At 35.2% G+C, this 18,291-nt stretch overlaps 1 protein-coding gene across 4 annotated transcripts in view; it reads right to left on the bottom strand.

Moving 5' to 3' along the window:
- DOCK7 (dedicator of cytokinesis 7) overlaps positions 1 to 18,291 on the bottom strand; it is a 188,494-nt gene that overhangs the window by 29,007 nt on the left and 141,196 nt on the right. For all 4 annotated transcript variants that reach the window (XM_061121716.1, XM_061121717.1, XM_061121718.1 and 1 more), the window contains 8 exons: positions 14,712 to 14,808; positions 11,910 to 12,006; positions 11,454 to 11,588; positions 10,345 to 10,497; positions 5,378 to 5,536; positions 4,612 to 4,712; positions 3,155 to 3,347; positions 1,645 to 1,788 (listed from right to left, as the gene is read on the bottom strand). In XM_061121716.1, the coding sequence (XP_060977699.1) occupies positions 1,645 to 1,788; positions 3,155 to 3,347; positions 4,612 to 4,712; positions 5,378 to 5,536; positions 10,345 to 10,497; positions 11,454 to 11,588; positions 11,910 to 12,006; positions 14,712 to 14,808 (1,079 nt within the window). The remainder of the gene's footprint in view (positions 1 to 1,644; positions 1,789 to 3,154; positions 3,348 to 4,611; positions 4,713 to 5,377; positions 5,537 to 10,344; positions 10,498 to 11,453; positions 11,589 to 11,909; positions 12,007 to 14,711; positions 14,809 to 18,291) is intronic.

Below are 18,291 nucleotides of genomic sequence, written 5' to 3'. Positions count from 1 at the left end.
CACTGAGTTCCCACTGCTTCACAAATCACATTTTCCCAAGAAAATAAACATGGTTCTTATATTTTCTAGTCAGCTCACAGGAGCATATTTAAGCAATCATGTAGCGCAATAGTGAAATATATTCAGTGTAACTAAAATGTCCCAGTAATTATTTTAATTAATATTAAATAGATTAACTGAAAAAGAATGAAATTCATAATTAAATGCTATTGCAAAATAGAGGCTTCTGTAACATAAGCCACTGTAACCCAATCTCAATTCACTGCTGTGAAATATTAAAATTACACACATATACAGAGAATGTATATTTATTAAAATATTCCATTAATAGCAAAAACTTTTTCCCCTACTAGTTCAGATCCCTTAAACTGAAGCTCAAGGAACAGAGATCTGGGATAGGAATCAGGACAATCAAGGTCTTCAAAAACAAGAAATTTTAAAGAGGACAAACACCTAATGTTCTTTGAGTCTCAGAATCATTATTACAAGAGTTACTTCTAAGTACCAGTAATGATGAGAGGATGATAACTTACTTGGAGCCAGGCAATGTGATTAGCACTTTACAGAGGTTAATTTATTTAATCCTGACAACAGTCCTTGAAGTACATGCTATTATTACATGCATTTAATGGGTAAGAAAAGTAAGGCACTGGTAGGTTGAGTAATTTGTGCCTGAAGTGCTTTAACTACTAAGTGCTTAACTACTAAGATGGCAGAGAAAGGGGCTGAAAGTGAAAGAAGTCGCTCAGTCGTGTCTGACTCTTTGCGACCCCATGGACTGTAGCCTACCAGGTTCCATCGTCCATGGGATTTTCCAGGCAAGAATCTCCTAAATCTATACCCATAACCAACATGTTGCTGGGTAGGGTTAAGGCCAGGAGAAGCAACAACTGATTCCCAATAATAGTACAATGGGGAAGTAATGTACTATTACTTAACTACACCAAGTAATAGTACATTACATCAAGCTTCCCTTTTACCCTAACATGGACCTCACTGTCTTGCAAACCTTGGTGCTCGGACACTAAATACTCAGCAGAAAACTCACAGAAAGTAGGTGATGCTATCAACATGGTTCAAGAAAGTAAGCAAGGATTCAGCTAGCTATTTTCTTCCCTTCACCAGTAAGTATCACATCTCTGATCCACACTGACTGCTTCAATTCTTCATATACAGATGGGGAGGGACAAGGACTGGCCTTATAGCATGGTAGGGAATCAGACAAGGGATCTAGGATGTAGTTCATAAAGTTCCTGATACCACTTCAGTGTCTACCTAACAGAGCTCATTATGCCACCAATCGGGTGAGAGGCTGTAACTTTCCTGAGCACCAGAGGCTTTTTTAAGGTTTTAGAAAATGTTTGGTGGTATTTTCTTAAAAAAAAAAAAAATCTCTTATAGACGAAGTGCTGGTTCCCAAACAAGCAGATGAAAGACACTGGAGGAAGTGACAGACTATTAAAATAAGAAGGAATAAGCAATGATGAATGTGAAAAGAAAATCCATTACTAAAGAGTTCTTAAGATATTTAGAGAAAATTATCATAATTGAAAAGCACGGTCATAAGCAGAAAGCATAAATATACATGTCAGTAATAACTAAGAAGTGCATAATTGTGGGAAGAAATTAACAAGAGTCATCTACCATAGAAAAAGAAGCAGCTGCTTGTTCCAGTAATCCCACAAGTCCTGACTCAGTAAAGTACTTTCCAGAGCAGATACCTTCTTCATCTGGAGATACCACATCATCTGAGACTGCAGATTCTTCTAAAACATTAGAGGAAATATTCTAGGAGGAAAAAAAATGTTTAGGTTTGTGAAATGGAATTAATTTCTTAACATGAATGATATATATGAAGTAAGCGAAGATAAAAAATACAGCTATCAGCTTATTTAAAAAAAGGGGGTAGTCAATGAAAAGCTAACAGACGAATCTCCAAAAACTTCCTGTATTGTGAAGATGACAAGAAAATGTAACACCACTGCTGGCTAACTTTTCCATTAATAAAAAGTTGTAAGAAAGAAAACTTTAAAAAATCATGGGCTAAGGAAAATTGTCATATGACACACAACACCTAAGGTGACTTAAACAGTCTTTATTTTTAATTTAATTGATGTTGTTAAAACTCATCAGGGAAACTGAGATACAAAAATGGTCTCAAGGCTTGCCTAATATATATCAAATTAATGAAAAAACTCAGGTATAATAAAAAGCCCTCTTATCCAACAAGATTGGGATCCGTCATTACTTCTGAAAAGGAAATGATACATACATACCTTAAATATTTTATTTGAACCTAGATAGTCACACATTTGTCAATTTCTCGAAGCAGATCTAAGGTCTTTTCTTTGTGTATGGGTCTCAAGATCAGAGTTCCATGTAATCTCTCTTGACTAAATACCCACCATGTAACCTCCATTTATGATTTTCAGTTTTGGTTTCTTTAGAGTAAAAACTTGAACTTAAAAGATTATCAAATTATCCTAGATTTCTTGGAGATTTTCCCTCAATCTTTTTCTATTTGTCTTGATTTCTTTGCAAAACATTCAGCTTATTAATAATTTTCACAGAAACAATAACTCACTTTCTTTTTGTATTTAGATTTATCAGAGAACACAATATTTAAATAATTTTTATAACTTCCCAAACCTGGAATTAAGAGGCTTTGAAGAAAAGCAAAGCATAATTGACTCTTCTTGGTAGGCAAAGAATTCAGCCAGTGGGTCAGAGGTATGTAGCCCTACTAGAGCATAAACTATCATCTCTGAGTCGTATCTTAGCGTATTTTTAATAAGCAATGGAGAATGCTGGTTTACCTGGTATTTTAATTAAAAGCCAATTAAGAGTGTCCACTATCCTGATTTTCAGTATTTTGAATATATTTCATAGATGCTATGAAGTTCACAGCAGTATAGGCAAAGAGAATACATATACTTTACACAGCACTGATAACGTACAGGTAAGAAAACATGGAAGAGAATTAACACGAAATACTCTTTAAAAACATATTAATGAAAGTGATAGTGAAATGTTCATTCATCTTGTGAAGCATCACTTTCAGTCTGTGCTTTTATTACAAGCTGAATGAATATAAACAGCAGTGAGAAAAGTTAAATCCACAGAAGGACATACCTTGATTAAGGCAGATTCCTACCTGAAATGTTACACATCCCACGGGGAGATACTTCCGGTCCTCAAGCATGCTCAGATACTCAGCAACAAGTGCTGCTGAGTGAACAAGGCACTGGGCAGCTTCGGCATGATTGCTGCGCTCTGAGTGCTTGCCAGCCATGTTCTGCAACCAGGTCAGCCGCAGATCCGGAGAGGTCTGGTAGCCCTTGGCAATTCTAGTTAGAACAGAAATTCTCAATTAGCATTTGCTTCCTAACCTGGAAGGGAGTTCAAATTGTTTGTTCAGTGTGTAGGCTTCTGTTACTGAACACAACCTATTAAGACAAACTTTTGGGTGGTATGAAAATGCTTTTGAGTGTGCTTAGAGAAACAATTGTGGGCCCATGGAATGGAGAGTATCAGGGTTTTTTTTGCCTGGGGGGAGGAGGGAGCCAAAAAAATAAAAGACATTTTATATGAAAATCTGCCCTTTAAGGAAACAATCAGTAACGGAAGATCTGAGAATTTACAAGTTTATTATGGGGCTCTAAATAAGTTTTATATTCAAGGAAAAAAATTATAAAAGATTCTTTCATTGTATTACCTTAATTTTAAAGGAAATATTTTATTCTTGTCTTTAAGAAACTCAAAAACTGTAAAAAATGAAGGTCAAATGGCAAAAAAAAGTCAAGCTTTACTTACATCTTTGAAGATACAATAGAAATTACAAAATTCTAAAAATACCCAATAAACATATCAGCCTACAGGCAAAAACCATATCTAATGTTAGTAAAATTAATGTTGTAATAAAGTATTAATACACTATGTTTTCTTCTTAAAGAACTAATCTTTACATTTAAAATGTGGGTCTTCAGCCTTCCTAGGAACTCTAGAGCCCAGGATGTCAAGGTCTTAACTATGCCATTATTTTTAAAAATCTTGTTTTTAATTATCAATCAATACACTGAACAAGTATTCATAGTTCTTACAAGAAGTGTCATAGGGGATCTGATAAAGCACATTTTGATTTTTTAATTACCATTGCGATGCCATGCTAAGTCGCTTCAGTCATGTCTGACTCTCTGCACCCCATGGACCACAGTCTCCCAGGCTCCTCTGTCCATGGGATTCTCCAGGCAAGAATACTGGAGTGGGTTTTAAGTACCATTAGAAAATGACAAATAATTTTTGTATCCCTGTAAACTCATGTTTTCTGTGTGTCATACTAACTTAAGCCCCATTATACAAGACATAGGGCTCCTCAGGTGGCTCAGTGGTAAAAAGTCCATCTGCTATTGCAGGAGATGTGGGTTTGATCCCTGGGTCAGGAAGTTAACTTTTAGAGGGAAATGGCAACCCACTCCAGTATTCTTGCCTGGGAAATTCCATGGACAGAGGAGCCTGGTGGGCTACAGTCCACGGGGTCAAAAGTGAGGTGGACACACCTAAGCAGCTAAACAACAACAATTACAAGGTATAAGTGAATTAAACAAATGCTACCTGTACATCAGATCAATTAACATTTCAGGATCCTCCTGGTGTTCCTTCATTTTAACAGTATCAGAAAGGATCATATGGAGATTAAAAACCAAATCTTGAACCTATAGCAGAGAATTATATGAAAAACATTCTTCAACTGTCATTTATTCACAACCATTAAATTAGTTTGGAAGATATTTCAGATTTGAAATCTAAAGCTTTCAAAACAAACAATACAATTTTGATATAGTTCTAAAGAATGTGGGTATGCTAGGGCAAGAAGATGAAGAGTAACATTTATACAAATTCATCAGCAGACTATTTTTTCACTTCTCTCACCCAGAAACAAGTAGAACTACTAGTATAGGGATATAAGGAATATATACATATATATATATATGTATACAATATGAATACAAAATGAAATTCTTTCTGATTTTCAGATTTTCTCAAAAGGTAGTTTGTATAAACTTAGTTTTTGAGGCAAACTATTGTTTCACAAATCAGTGGGAACACTTTCATCATAAAGTTTTTTGTTTATCCATACTGTCTAAGTCTAGTGTTCTTTTTGGCACAAATTCACAGAATTAAACACCAAAAATATTAACCATTCTGAGAAGGAAGGGTGGCTTATTAAAACAGAGAATCAGTCCTTTCTATGACACATATGGATCAAAAGAAAAATACAGGTTCTTCCAGGAAAAACTAAAGTTTGATTTAACAATTTGGGAAATACCTATTTACAATTCCTATTTCAGTTCACGCTCTAGAAAGTAGCATTTCTGACCTGATCAGGAAATGTTGTTTCCCTCAATTCCAAATCTTCTTCAGCATATGTCAGTATAGTCTTTAAAGAACGTCTTAAGAATTCTTCATTAAAATTCTGAGATGTGCCCACCAAGGAAGACAGTGACATGGTTACTTGCATTTTAACCCTGGCAAAGTTCTGTAACAGAGAAATTGCCAGGCAAATATTTAATAAAAGAAAGCTTAAAGGGGAAGTGTCTATTTTTTTAACTTCCTATAAAGAAAAAGTTAGTATAAAACATCATTCTAGGAAAAATATTTTTGAAAAAGTAATGAAATATGTAGTATTGAAATCCTATTTTTAAATGGACATAAAGCTTAGAATCTTCCTGTGATAACAGCCTACAAAATAAGGTTGAAAAAAAATTATGGGTTAATCTTGAATTAGAAGTTGTGCCTAGACTTTACACTGACCTAATAAGAGGTATATGTTATTAACAATAACACCATTTTTACAGATGACATTAAAGAACTTGACCAACATCACAAAATTCTTAAGTGTCAGATGTGGTCACTACACTCTACCTGATTTAGTTACGTCCACTGCTATGGTAAAAGTATAACTTAACTCACATCCTGTACAAAGTAACTTAAAGCTATATCCTTTGGAATGAAGACTGCAAGCGTTTACATTCTTCCTTTTTTAGTGTAAATTCATTTCTGTTTCACCATTCCCCACTATGAAACCACTTTTAAGAGGTTACCAGTGACAACCTTTATTGTTGTTCAGTCCCTAAGTGGTGTCCAAGTCTTTGCAACCCCAAGAACTGAGGCACAACAGGCTTTCCTGTCCTTCACTATCTTCTGGAGCTTGCTCAAACTCATGTCAGTTGAGTGAGGGAGTGATGCCATCCAACCATCTAATCCTCTGTCGTCCCTTTCTCCCCCTGCCTAAAATCTTTCCCAGCATCAGGGTCTCTTTCAATGAGTTGGCTCTTTGCATCAGGTGGCCAAACTATTGGAGCTTCAGGTTCAACAGCTCCAGCACCACAGCTCAAAGCCATCAATTCTTCAGCATTCAGCCTTCTTTATTGTCCAGCCTCACATCTGTACATGACTACTGGAAAAACCATAGTTTTGACTATATGGACCTTTGCAGGCAAAGTAATGGCTCTGCTTTTTAATACGCTGTCTAGGTTTGACATTACTTTTCTTCCAAGGAGCAAGTATCTTTTAATTTCAAGGCTGCACTCACCACCCACAGTGATTTTGGAGCCCAAGAAAATAAAGTCTGTCCTATTGATTAAACAAATGGTGCTACTATTGTAGTCAGTTACACAGGCCCCAAACCAGGAGCTGTTCCATAGCCATTCTGCCCATTCATTATTCATACTATAAACTCAATCTACACCATCTTCTAATCTGTTCCAATCAGTTCTTTCTCCATTCTCAGTGCCATTGCTTTACTTTATGCCTTTATCATTTCTTACCTGGATTACTGCAATAACTTCCTAACCAATCTTTCTTTTTCCTTACCTAAGTAGCATCAGGGAAATTTTTGTAAAATGTAAACCTGAATGTACGTATCAGACTTCTTCTTAAAACATTTCAATGGCCGCTCACAGCTTTGCAGATAAAATTCATGTATTTGACCAAATAAACATGCCAAACTATATGGTAGGAACAGAGAGTATAGTGATAAGCAAGTATCTGTCCTATGACAGCTTAATCTAAACATTTCACTTACAATTTTATCTCTTATTACTCTCTCTTTGAGCCATAATAATTAAGAAGTACTAAAAAAGTTTCCTTCTCTGTTTGCCTGTTTGCTTCTCTCATCTCAATGCCTTTCTTATGTGCCATTTTCGTTACCTAAAAAGTCTACCCACTACTTCTCCATCTGCCTGGGCAATTCTTCATCCTTAGTTCAAGCATCTCCTCTTTCTGAAACTCTCCTTGAGAGTATATGCTTTTTTTCTCTGTGCTTATACAGTTCCCTGTGCTTACCTCTCAGTATATCAATAACAAACACACATTGAACATTTGCTCAGAGCCAGTTACTGACATAATAAGTATGTTACTTAATATTAATTTATATAATCCTCACAAAACCACCTAAAGTAGGTACTTACTATTACTAGCTGCACATTACCTGTTCATCTCCTACCCTAGTAGATGCTAAGCTATTTTAAAATAAGTTTCCTTTTATCTATGTTTGCCCAATGCCTACCACAGTACCTAGAACACAATTCAATACTTAGGTCTAATATCTCTTGAATATACAATCTATATAAAAATCGTGCCCGGTATAAATCACCTATTCCTTTTTAGACGTACTACATGACATTAACATGATAAATTACTCATTTTTAGTCCTCCTGTATTAATATAAAGCTTCCCTAAAATAACAGAGGAAAACTCCATGTGTAGTCAAATTTTAGGGACTCTTATTTCAAAAACTAAATAAAATCTATAAAGTAACTAGATTCTTTGTTCTGAATTAGGAGAGAAGACTTGGCTTCCAGTAAAAATAGGACAGTGTGAGAAAGCAAGTTCCTATTCTCCTGCATTTCATATAAAAATAAAAGATGAATAGAAAAAAAAAGTCCATAAACCCTATTTCAGCAAAATGAGGAGACTGATATAATCTATGTATTAGAAAAATGCATAAGGGCTGCCAAGACAAGCTAAATAGGAAGCAGCTTCAATGGAAGGCAAGGAGTGGAAAGCAAATAGTGAGGAATCTTAGGGTGCAGATTTAAGAAATAATGGAAAAAACACTTCTTTTAAATTTAAATAAGAAATCCACTTTGAAGTGATAAAACTATCTGTCTCGAGAAAAAAACAACCAAAAAAATCTCAAAGGGCTGGACAGAAATAGATTGTCCTACAAATACTTGGGTCAATATAAACTGCCTCATTCTATGTTGAGTAACAAAAAGGTAAAGAAGATCAGTGAAATACCAGATAAAGAACACTTAATAGGAAAATGTGATCATGAAACAGATGAAAATTCTAATTAAAATATTTTACTTTGAATTATAAAAAATTTATGAAGCCATTAACTTTAGGAAGGAAAAAAATCATAGAACTACAAGAACTCAAGGAAAGCCACTGTGATAGCTAAGAACCAATACCCAGGAAGCTGGTGACAATACTGCCTCCACTGAGAATGTATGATTAAAGAAATAGAGGACTGAAGGTACTCCATAATTATAAAGGTAACCATTAAAGCAATATAAACTTTAAGGTGAACTTACCATGTACAAGATGAAAACAACCAACAAATTTTTTTAAGGAGAGGAGTGGAGAAGCAGAATAATACAACACAAATCCAGGATGTAGCTGATACAATAACAAGTATGAAAGATCGGCTTTAATTCAACCTAGGAACTGAATTACAAAGCAAAACCCAACTCTATGTTGTACATAAGACACACATTTAAAATAAAGTGATTCAAAAAAGTGAAAACGAAAGGACAGGCAAAGATAACCTAAGTCACATTCAAATTAGAAAGAAAGTAGAGGTATCAATACTACACAAGGCAGAAGTCAGGTCAAAACTATAAAAATTTTAAATTAAGCCATCTCAGAGTCTTTTTCAATTCTAAAGGGAATAATTCATAGTAAGATACAATAGTTACAAATCGTAGTTATCAATATACCAAACAGTTATGAATATCACTTTACCAAATAAGACCAAAAGGAGAAATAGACGATATGTAGGCTTTAAATCATCTCCTTTAGTCAACCAAAGAGATGAAAATAAAGCACCCCTTCTTTTTAAATGCTTGTGTAACACGTTTATGAAAACATTTTATGCTTGAATACACAAACACACACATCCATAGTACCAAAAAGGAGACATATTAGTTGTACTATGATCACTCTCCAGTAAAACTGAAAATTACTGGGAATTCCCTGGCAGTCTAATAGTTAGGACTCCATGCTTTCACTACTGAGGGCCTGGGTTCAATCTCTGGTTGGGAACTAAGATCCTGCAAGCCACAGGATAGCCAGAAAACAACAAACAAAAACCAAAAATTATCATCAAAATTTTAAAACTTTGCAAGGAGATCAAACCAGTAAATCCTAAAGGAAATCAATCCTGAATGTTCACTGGAAGGACTGATGCTGAAGCTGAAGTTCCAATACTCTGGCCACCTGATGCGAAGAGCTGACTTATTGGAAAAGACCCTGATGCTGGGAAAAATTGAAGGCAGGAGGAGAACGGGATGACACAGAGGACGAGGGGGTTTGATGGTATCACCAACTCAGTGAACATGAGTTTGAGCAAGCTCCGGGAGACACTGAAGGACAGGGAAGCCTGGGGTGCTGCAGTCCATGGGGTTGCAAAGAGTAGAACGTGACTGAACAACTGAACAGCATCATCCTCAAAACTTTAAAACTTCAGGTTAAAACGAAAATACAAACGGAAATTACAAAATATGTATTGACTAGAAACCAAGAACACTAAAAATACTAGATATTAGAACCAATGAGACATCAAAAGTAGTGCACAGTGCAATATTCTAGACCTTAAATAATTACATGAGTAAGAATAAATGAACTAAACATTTGACTCAAAAAGCTAGGAAAAATACAGCACATAAATCTATAATCAAATAAAAGACCATAAATGAAGACATGGAATTCTTCTAAGACTGGCATATAATCATGAAATATCGAGCAAAGATGTTTAAACTTTAAATTTTTCTTATTATTACTTTCACTTCACTTAATGATAATAATTACAATTTACAGTTGCTCAACATACATTCGTAGTTTAAATCTGTACTACTATACGTCATTCTTAGTATACGAAATAAAAGTGAAGATTTGGATTTTTGTAAGTTATTCACAGAAAGAGAAAAAGAAACAGTCTTAAGATCAGACTCAAAATACAGCCCAAAATGCCATGCTCTCCCCAAACCCATTTAACAGATGTCTACAGAAGTTTTATTTCACTATGACTCCACAGAGACAGTCCTAAGATAAAACACTTACATTCCCAATCTCAAAGTTCTGTCTCATGAGCAGGTAAAGGGAGGCACCAGCGTGTGACCGGATGGTGCCGATGCTGCTGCTGCAGTGCCGCAGGAGCCGCAGGCAGAGGTCGGCACACTGCTCCGTTTCCTCTTCAAACAAGAGCTCAGGGAACTGCAGAGAAACAACACCACTGATTCATGTAGGAGAAGCTTCAGACACATGTTCATACAGCCTGATGAAGGAATCTGTGAGTGTAGCCCAGGAACTGAAAGAATGTGTAAGAGATAATATTTGCTACTGGTTAATACAATGGACCAGAGAACTAGACAGGCTGGGTTTGAATATGGACTATGTCAGTACTGTGACCTTGGACAGGTTTTCTCTTCCATAAAAATGGGCCTAATGATATTACCTATGTGGGACTGTATGACTACCTTAGATTAGATAATGTGAATAAGACACTATAGTAACACATAATAAGTCTATGATAAAATTTTTTATTAATTTTTATTGAAATACAATTGCTTTACAATATTATGTTAGTTTTTTGCTGCACAGCGTGAAATGTTCTTACTATTACAAAATGGTATATGTTATCTTCACTGGCTAAGTTTCACCTTATAAGATGACTGAGATGAAATAGATACCTTCAAGGTTAAGAATATAGATTTTCAGAGGAAAACAAACATCGGAAATAAATGTTTGAAGTAGTTAAACAAAACAAGTACTTCTCTTTCCATTTACCTAGGAGAAGCTAATTTCAATGGACTGAACAACTGACACACTAATTCCTGATAATTCACATCAATAAGAAATAGATAAAATAAGATGAAAATACAAAAAGCCCAATATTTAAAACAGGCTATCAATTTCAGGCCTTTCTCCACATCAGAACTACTCTTTTTTTTCCAAACCAGACAACAGGTTAAAGGTAGTCTAAATAAGAAAGAAATTCCGAAGAATAAGCAGTAGAGGAAAGGCAAAGAAGAATCAAGTCTTAGGTTATTACTAAAATTTTATCTATAAATATATTTAAGATGTAATCAATGAAATGTATCAAGTGATCTTAGACAATGTTAGTAAAGAAAACAAAGTCTGACAAGACAGCAGGCACAAAAATAACCCACCTTTGAAACCAGAGCTCTCTGGGTAGCAAAACAGTGCTGCAGATAAACGGCACTTTGGTTGCAGGCCATGCTGTGTAGTAGCACTTTCAGCACACCACCCAGGATGCTCTCTTTGGATTCTGTCACAGAGACTGTCTACAATTTTAAAATAGAGATGTTAACTGTAATCTGCTTAGAGATAGAATATGTAAGAATTAGCAAATGAAAATTTTAATAGAAAAAACATAATGTAAGATCTAGAAGCTCCTCAAGGAGAAGAAGCTGAGAGGGATTTTGATAAGAAAAGGGGAAAAAAGAATGGAGAGAATTTAAATGAGAAAAAAAGAGGAGCAAGGACATAATTTTTAGGATCTACTGATATTCAAATATAATTATATGGTTTAATAAATACCTTTTTCCCCAACCCTAATTTACCAAATCTATACTAGTTTAAATTCCTCTAACTAGTGTTTTTACCTGAACAACAATCTCTAATGTATCCAAAATGATTAGATTTGCTTCAGTAGCCAGATTGCCATCAATCAGTGCTTCGTGTTCAATCTCTGCTCTTGACCTAAAACAAAAGATTAGAAGAAATTATATTTTATCTTTCAGAAAATCCAATAGAACTGAAATTCAGAAAAGACTTAAAGATGTACAGAAATTTAAAAACCTTGGAATCATTTTTCTTTTTCAGGGGAAGAGTTTTTCCAATAGTTGCCTGAGTACAAAGTTATTAAGTGAATAAGGAAAAATATTCTGCACTTTTAAAAATGTTTTGTTTTAATCTACATTTGTCAAACATGCCAATACAGACTTTCTCACCCCATTACAGTACTACAGTGCCACTAAAGGCACAAATATTAGCTTTCAGAGAGTTAGCAGCAAACATAGGAAAACACTGTTTTGTTCTAAACGGCAGACACTAGGTGGTGCTATATAGGCTTGTATTTAGGGCTGCTTTCATGTAAAGCAGTACCCAAAATGTTTAGTATTCATGTTACCACTTCCAAGGATTTTCAACATATTTATTTAGGATAAAAGAACTTTCTTAAAAATAAAATTTTGTCTAATTTTCCCAAATTTCTGACACAAAAATTTTAATACAGAAAATGAGTAACTCTTCAGTGAGATTCTGGATGGAATTACTCATTAGAAATAAAACTTGATGAAATAAGGTGGTTTACTTGAATACTAATATTTACAAAAGTATTATTTAATTAAAATTTAATGACTATATATGATTTATGAGTAAAGTTGACATTTCAATCACAATGCATATATGGAAACTACATCCAAATAGACCAAAAAATATACATATAAATCAAAGCAAAAATACAAGGACATATTAAATGTTACTTTTCAAAGTTAGCTATTAATTAAAGTCTGAATCTTTATTACTACCACTAAAGAGAACAGTTTATGAAATTACATTTTATAAATTAAAGGAGAAAATACAACATTAGAATTAAATTGGAAAAGAAATATAATGTTCAAACTTAAAATTCCAGCAAGAGTTTGTGAAGACACATGAAAAACAAGATGTTTAAACCAAAAGAATCAGGAAAATACCAAAAAGAAAAAGAAAATGACTTCCTTAAAACATAGTAAGATAAGCAAAGAAAACATATAATACAAGTGCAGAAGTAAAGCAATATACTAATAACATAGTATCTCAGTGCTTTGTGATTTTTAAAAAACACAATACATATGGAAAAATAATTAAAGAAATGCACTTGGACAAAAAAGACAGAAAAGCAGACACTCAAACTTTAAGAATTTTTAACACAGTTATATACAGCATCTGCTCTGGTCCAAGTATGTGTCTTTCCTGCCAAATTCATACAATGAAAATCTAATGCCTAAGGTAATTGTGTTAGGAGGTGCAGCTTTTGGAAGGTGATTGGAAAATCAGGGCAGAGCCCTCATGAATGAGATTAATGCCTCTATAAAAGAAGCCCCTAGGAATTTCCTTGTCGTTAAACCATAAGGGAACACAGCAAGAAGCCTATAAACCCAGAAAAGGGCCTTCATCAGATACTGAACCCCAGCCTTCAGAACTGTAAGAAATAAATTTGTTATTTAAAAGTGACCCAGTGCATGTTATTTTGTCATAGCAGCCTAAAGAGACTAAGACAGTTTCTGACAATCCTAAACTTATCTATGTGGTACGGATCCTGCTGCTTCTCTCTCTGCTGGCTCCCACAGGGCCTTGCTTCCTGTGATTTTACTGTGGGAGAGCTGGTTTCCCTGGTAAAGAATCTGCCTGCCAAGCAGGAGATGTGAGTTCGATCCCTGGGTCAGGAAGATCCCCTGGAGAAGGAAATAGCAACTGCTCCAGTATTCTTGCCTAGGAGCCTCACAGGATGCAGTCCACAGGGTCGTAAAGAGTCAGACATGACTGAGCTACTGAGCACGTAGGAGAGCTAATATTTCTGAAAGCTTCTCTGTGAGAATCTGCTCAAGTCTGGATGGAAGATGGTTTTCAAGGTGACCAAATTAGGACAGGGCTGGGGGCTGAGGCGGGGGGTGGGGGTGGGGGGGGTCCCTGGGACATTAACTGCTAAAATTAAGACTACTAGGCAAACCCAAATGAGTTGGTCACTATATTATCAAAGTTTTAGGGGCCTATCGAGTTACCTGAGGGCTAATTTGAAATTAGAAATTATCAGGAAAAGATTGCAGCCCCTGACACAGTGCAAGCCATTTTCAAGCCAAGGAATTTCACCTGTGGTTACCTGGGCAGTGAGAAGGGTTTATTTCCAGCTCCCCTTATGAAGATGCAGTCCTTTAGGATGCTGGACTCACGAAAGTGCATTTTTAGTTGTTTTTGGCAACAGAGTTGTCAGTTAGTGTACCTAGTTTGTCTCCATACTAGAAACAGAAGACTTGTAGTATTTGTCTTTCTTTAACTACATTTTAAGCTCTAAGAAAGCAAGATTAATTTTCTAATTTTTTATAATCCTTGAAATATTTACTTTCAGTGTGACACCCAAAATAGTGACATTTCAAAAATAGTTGCTCAGTCCATTTTCCAGGGGGAACCGTTGGGGAAAATAAGGTGACATTTAAATATGTAACCTTTTGCTTTACTATACCATATGAAAAATTCTTCCCCCAAATTGTTTTTTAATCCAAAATGGAAAAATTAAATACAACTGTTCTGACTTCTAAAATTTGAATGCCTAATTATATAAAATAACACTAAAGGTAATCATTTTCCTCTTGCACTTGAAATTCAACAAGCCCATCAATAAGATAAAATAGAAGGCTTATTACTTGTCAAGCTTCTCAGTGTTTTGACGCCAGTGAGTCATATCCTTTCTCCACCTCAGGTTTTCTTGACTTCCAAAGGCACTTCCAGATGGGCTCCTCTCTGTCAAACAAATTTCAAAACCTTCTTTAAAAATGTTATTTCAGTTAGACCACATTCATGTATATTTGCAAACATACAAGAAATACTACAGGGCTTCCCTGGTGGTTCAGTGGTAAAGAAACCACCCATTAGGGCAGGAGACATGGGTTTGGTTCCTGATCAAGGAAGATCCCACATGCGGCTGAGCAGCTAAGCCCGCCACAACTCCTGCGCCTGCGCCCGAGAGCCCGGGAGCCGCAGCTACTGAGCCATGGGAGCCACTACCGAGGACGCCTCGCCCCAGAGCCCGCACTCCACGACAAGGAAAGCCAGCGCAATGAGACGCTCACAAACCGCAGCTGGAGAGTATCCCTGCTCACCACCACTAGACAAGAGCCCTCGCAGCATCGAAGGCCCAGAACAGCCACACATAAATAAATAAAATTTAAAAAAAGAAATACTACATAATGTCAATAATTTTATTAACACAGCCATTTTATCTTCAGTACAAGTGGAAAAACCTGACAATGGTGGTTTCTATTAAAAATTTTCACAAGAGTTACAGGATATATTTGCTAAATGTAATGTAAAAAACCCAAACACTTTTTTAAACAAGCAAACTTTTAAATTCTGACTTTCTGAAAATCTTAACCATGGTTTATAAGACTACGCACATGGTTTATAAGACTATGCATGATATGATTTTATTTTCTCCACCTTTGTTTATACTACCATTAGTGTGTGTGTGTGTGTGTGTGTGTGTGTGTGTGTGTGTAGTTTCACTACATATGCTCTTGATTGAGAATGTACACAATAGTGGTTGTTCCTTTTACCTGATTGTTTTTCACACAAATTTTTAGTGGCCAGTTATTCATCTCCTCTGCTGAAAGGCCTTCCTCAACTTTCCACCACTTCCTTTCTTCTTAATTTACTTTATTTCTCTCCACAGCACTTATGACCACAAGAATAAAAGCTACAAATTAAGGAAGGTTCTGAAAGTAACTATTTCTTTTGGTCCACAGAAGGCAGGAGAGGACACAGCAGCTCTCCCCCAAGAGAAACAGAAGGCAGAGCAAATGGTATAGGCTCCTCTCAGGGGCAGCAGCAACACAACTGGCTCATACTAATCTAGCACAAGTGGAGAAGTCATTGAGAATTGTGGAGAAATACAGATATTTAAACAATGAAATCAAATCATGACTTCAGGCTTTCAACTAGAAGACTACTACTCCTCTTTGAAAAACTCGAGACTTTGGCTGGGGAGAATAGAAAGTAAAATGAAAGTAAAAATTCATAGTTCAAACAGAAATTTTAAAAATACTGAGAAACAAATATAATTTGACACACAATAAAGGATTAGTCTGGATATTCCTTCTGCTTCCTCTCCTTTTCCTTCTCTTTCTGTCCCTCTTTACTTCTTCAATTTTGAAACCTCTGTCTTTAAGAAATTTTGTGAAAGAAAGCAAAAAGATTTGTCTATATTAAGACAGTTAACAAAATAAGTATCTGTGATCTCTCTTCATTATTATCATTAACTTTATTTTTTTTTTTCAGGAATACTTTCTCTCATCTCCTTAAGTTAAGAATGTCTATCATTAGGTGACCTAGCTTATTAAGTGTCCAAATATAAATAAGAATTGCAAACGGAATTATTTTAATTTTAAGAAGATGACAACTTCAATTATTTTTTTAAAGTGAGACACAATTGACATATTATATTGGTTTCTTGTGTATAAAATGATGCAATACATGCATATATTACAAAATGATCATCACAACAAGTCTAGTTAACATCCATGACCATGAGTAGCTTCAAATGTTTTCCTCTTATGATAAGAACTTTTAAGATGCACTTGATTTGCAACTTTCAAGTATACATTTGTTAACATGCTTAAGTTACATCTCCAGTACTTAAGAATTTTAAAACTGTGAGTTTGTACCTTTTGACTCCCTTCACTCATTTTGTCCATCCCTACCCTGCACCTAACTTTTCCCTGCACCTATGAGTTTGGGAGAAGATGGGGTTTACTTGTGGTTTTTATTTTTTTTTTAGCTTCCATGGTAGCTGTCTAAAGACTACACCCTTAAAAATGTAACATACTGTTAAAAGCACCATTCTCTTCAACAGTAAGTCTTAGAAAGAGCTATGGTATAATATAAAGAACACTAAATTAGAAGTCAAAAGATCCTGGTTCTGTCACTCAGTTTATGACCTTAGGCAAGTTATTTACCTCTGAGAGTTTTATTTTAAAGATGAGGATAATTATTCGATAGGCTTGATATAATTAAATGACCTAGAAAGTTAATTTTCATACTTATAAAGTTGTTGTCCATATTAAACGAGTTAAAAGAAAATCAATAGGTACACGATATAAGCCAGGCGTGCTGCAGTCCATGGGGTCGCAGAGTCAGACACAACTGAGCAACTGAACTGAACTGAAATGCTATACAACTAAAGTGAAAAAACAACACTCTATTAATTTCAAAGGCAAAGAATGTCTTATTCATTATTAAATTCCAAACACACACAGCATATAAAAGATACTTAGGTTTACCTAAATAAAGGATCATTAAATTAAATGGCCAATCAAAAAACAACAAATATAAAATATTCATGTAAACATACACTCACATTTTAAGTCAACAACATATATTGAGCTGTTGGCATATGTCATGTACACAGGTGACTAAGCCATGTCCTGGACCTTAAGGTGCTCTCAGCAATAATACTACTTCACAATTTACGAAATGTTTATACACACACACACACATATGGTCACCACAAAGATGATAAGATCAATTAGTTACACTACCTTTTAAAATCTCAAACAACCAAAAGTGGATGAGGAAAGGGAAAGTGGGACGATTAAGTGGTTGGCCAAGGTTATGTGGCTAATGGGTAGCAGACCAGGGATTAGAAACAGGCTTCAGATGCAACTAAATTATTTTCTCTTCCTGGTACTTGACGTAGGCAATATCTTTGCTTTATCTACAGGATATATTAATTCACTGCAAAAGTAGCAAACTTTTAAGAGTACAAAGTTGTGTTACAAAGAATGCACAGCCAAGAGAGAACCACAATGTCAACTATAGACTCTGTGTGATAATAAGCATCAGTGTAGGTTGATCAATTGTGATAAATGATGGCAACTCCTATATGAAAAGCTGATAATGAGGGGTGTTATGCATGTGTGAAGACAGAGGATAAATAGGAAATATCTGTATTTTCAGCTCAATTTTTCTATGAACCTAAAACTACTCTTAAAAACACCTATTTTTTAAAATAAGGGATATATTAATAATCACACAAAGGTTAGAAGAACAAACTGAGATTATCCAGAGCAAACTGAAAGTATGTTCACTCTAATTAAATAGGAATTCTAACTTGCAAAGACATGGCTATTCAAGTTAATTCACAGCTATATTAAAACACTGTTTTAAAAGTGTAGAATTATCACTGAAGACTTGCAAAAATGATCACTGTGATAGTGTTCAGGGAAACTG

This window comes from Dama dama, chromosome 20 (genome assembly GCF_033118175.1).
Source record: "Dama dama isolate Ldn47 chromosome 20, ASM3311817v1, whole genome shotgun sequence".
NCBI lineage: Eukaryota > Metazoa > Chordata > Mammalia > Artiodactyla > Cervidae > Dama > Dama dama.
The sequence above is the reverse complement of the archived record's forward strand: the minus strand, read 5'-3'. Positions and strand labels throughout refer to the sequence as shown.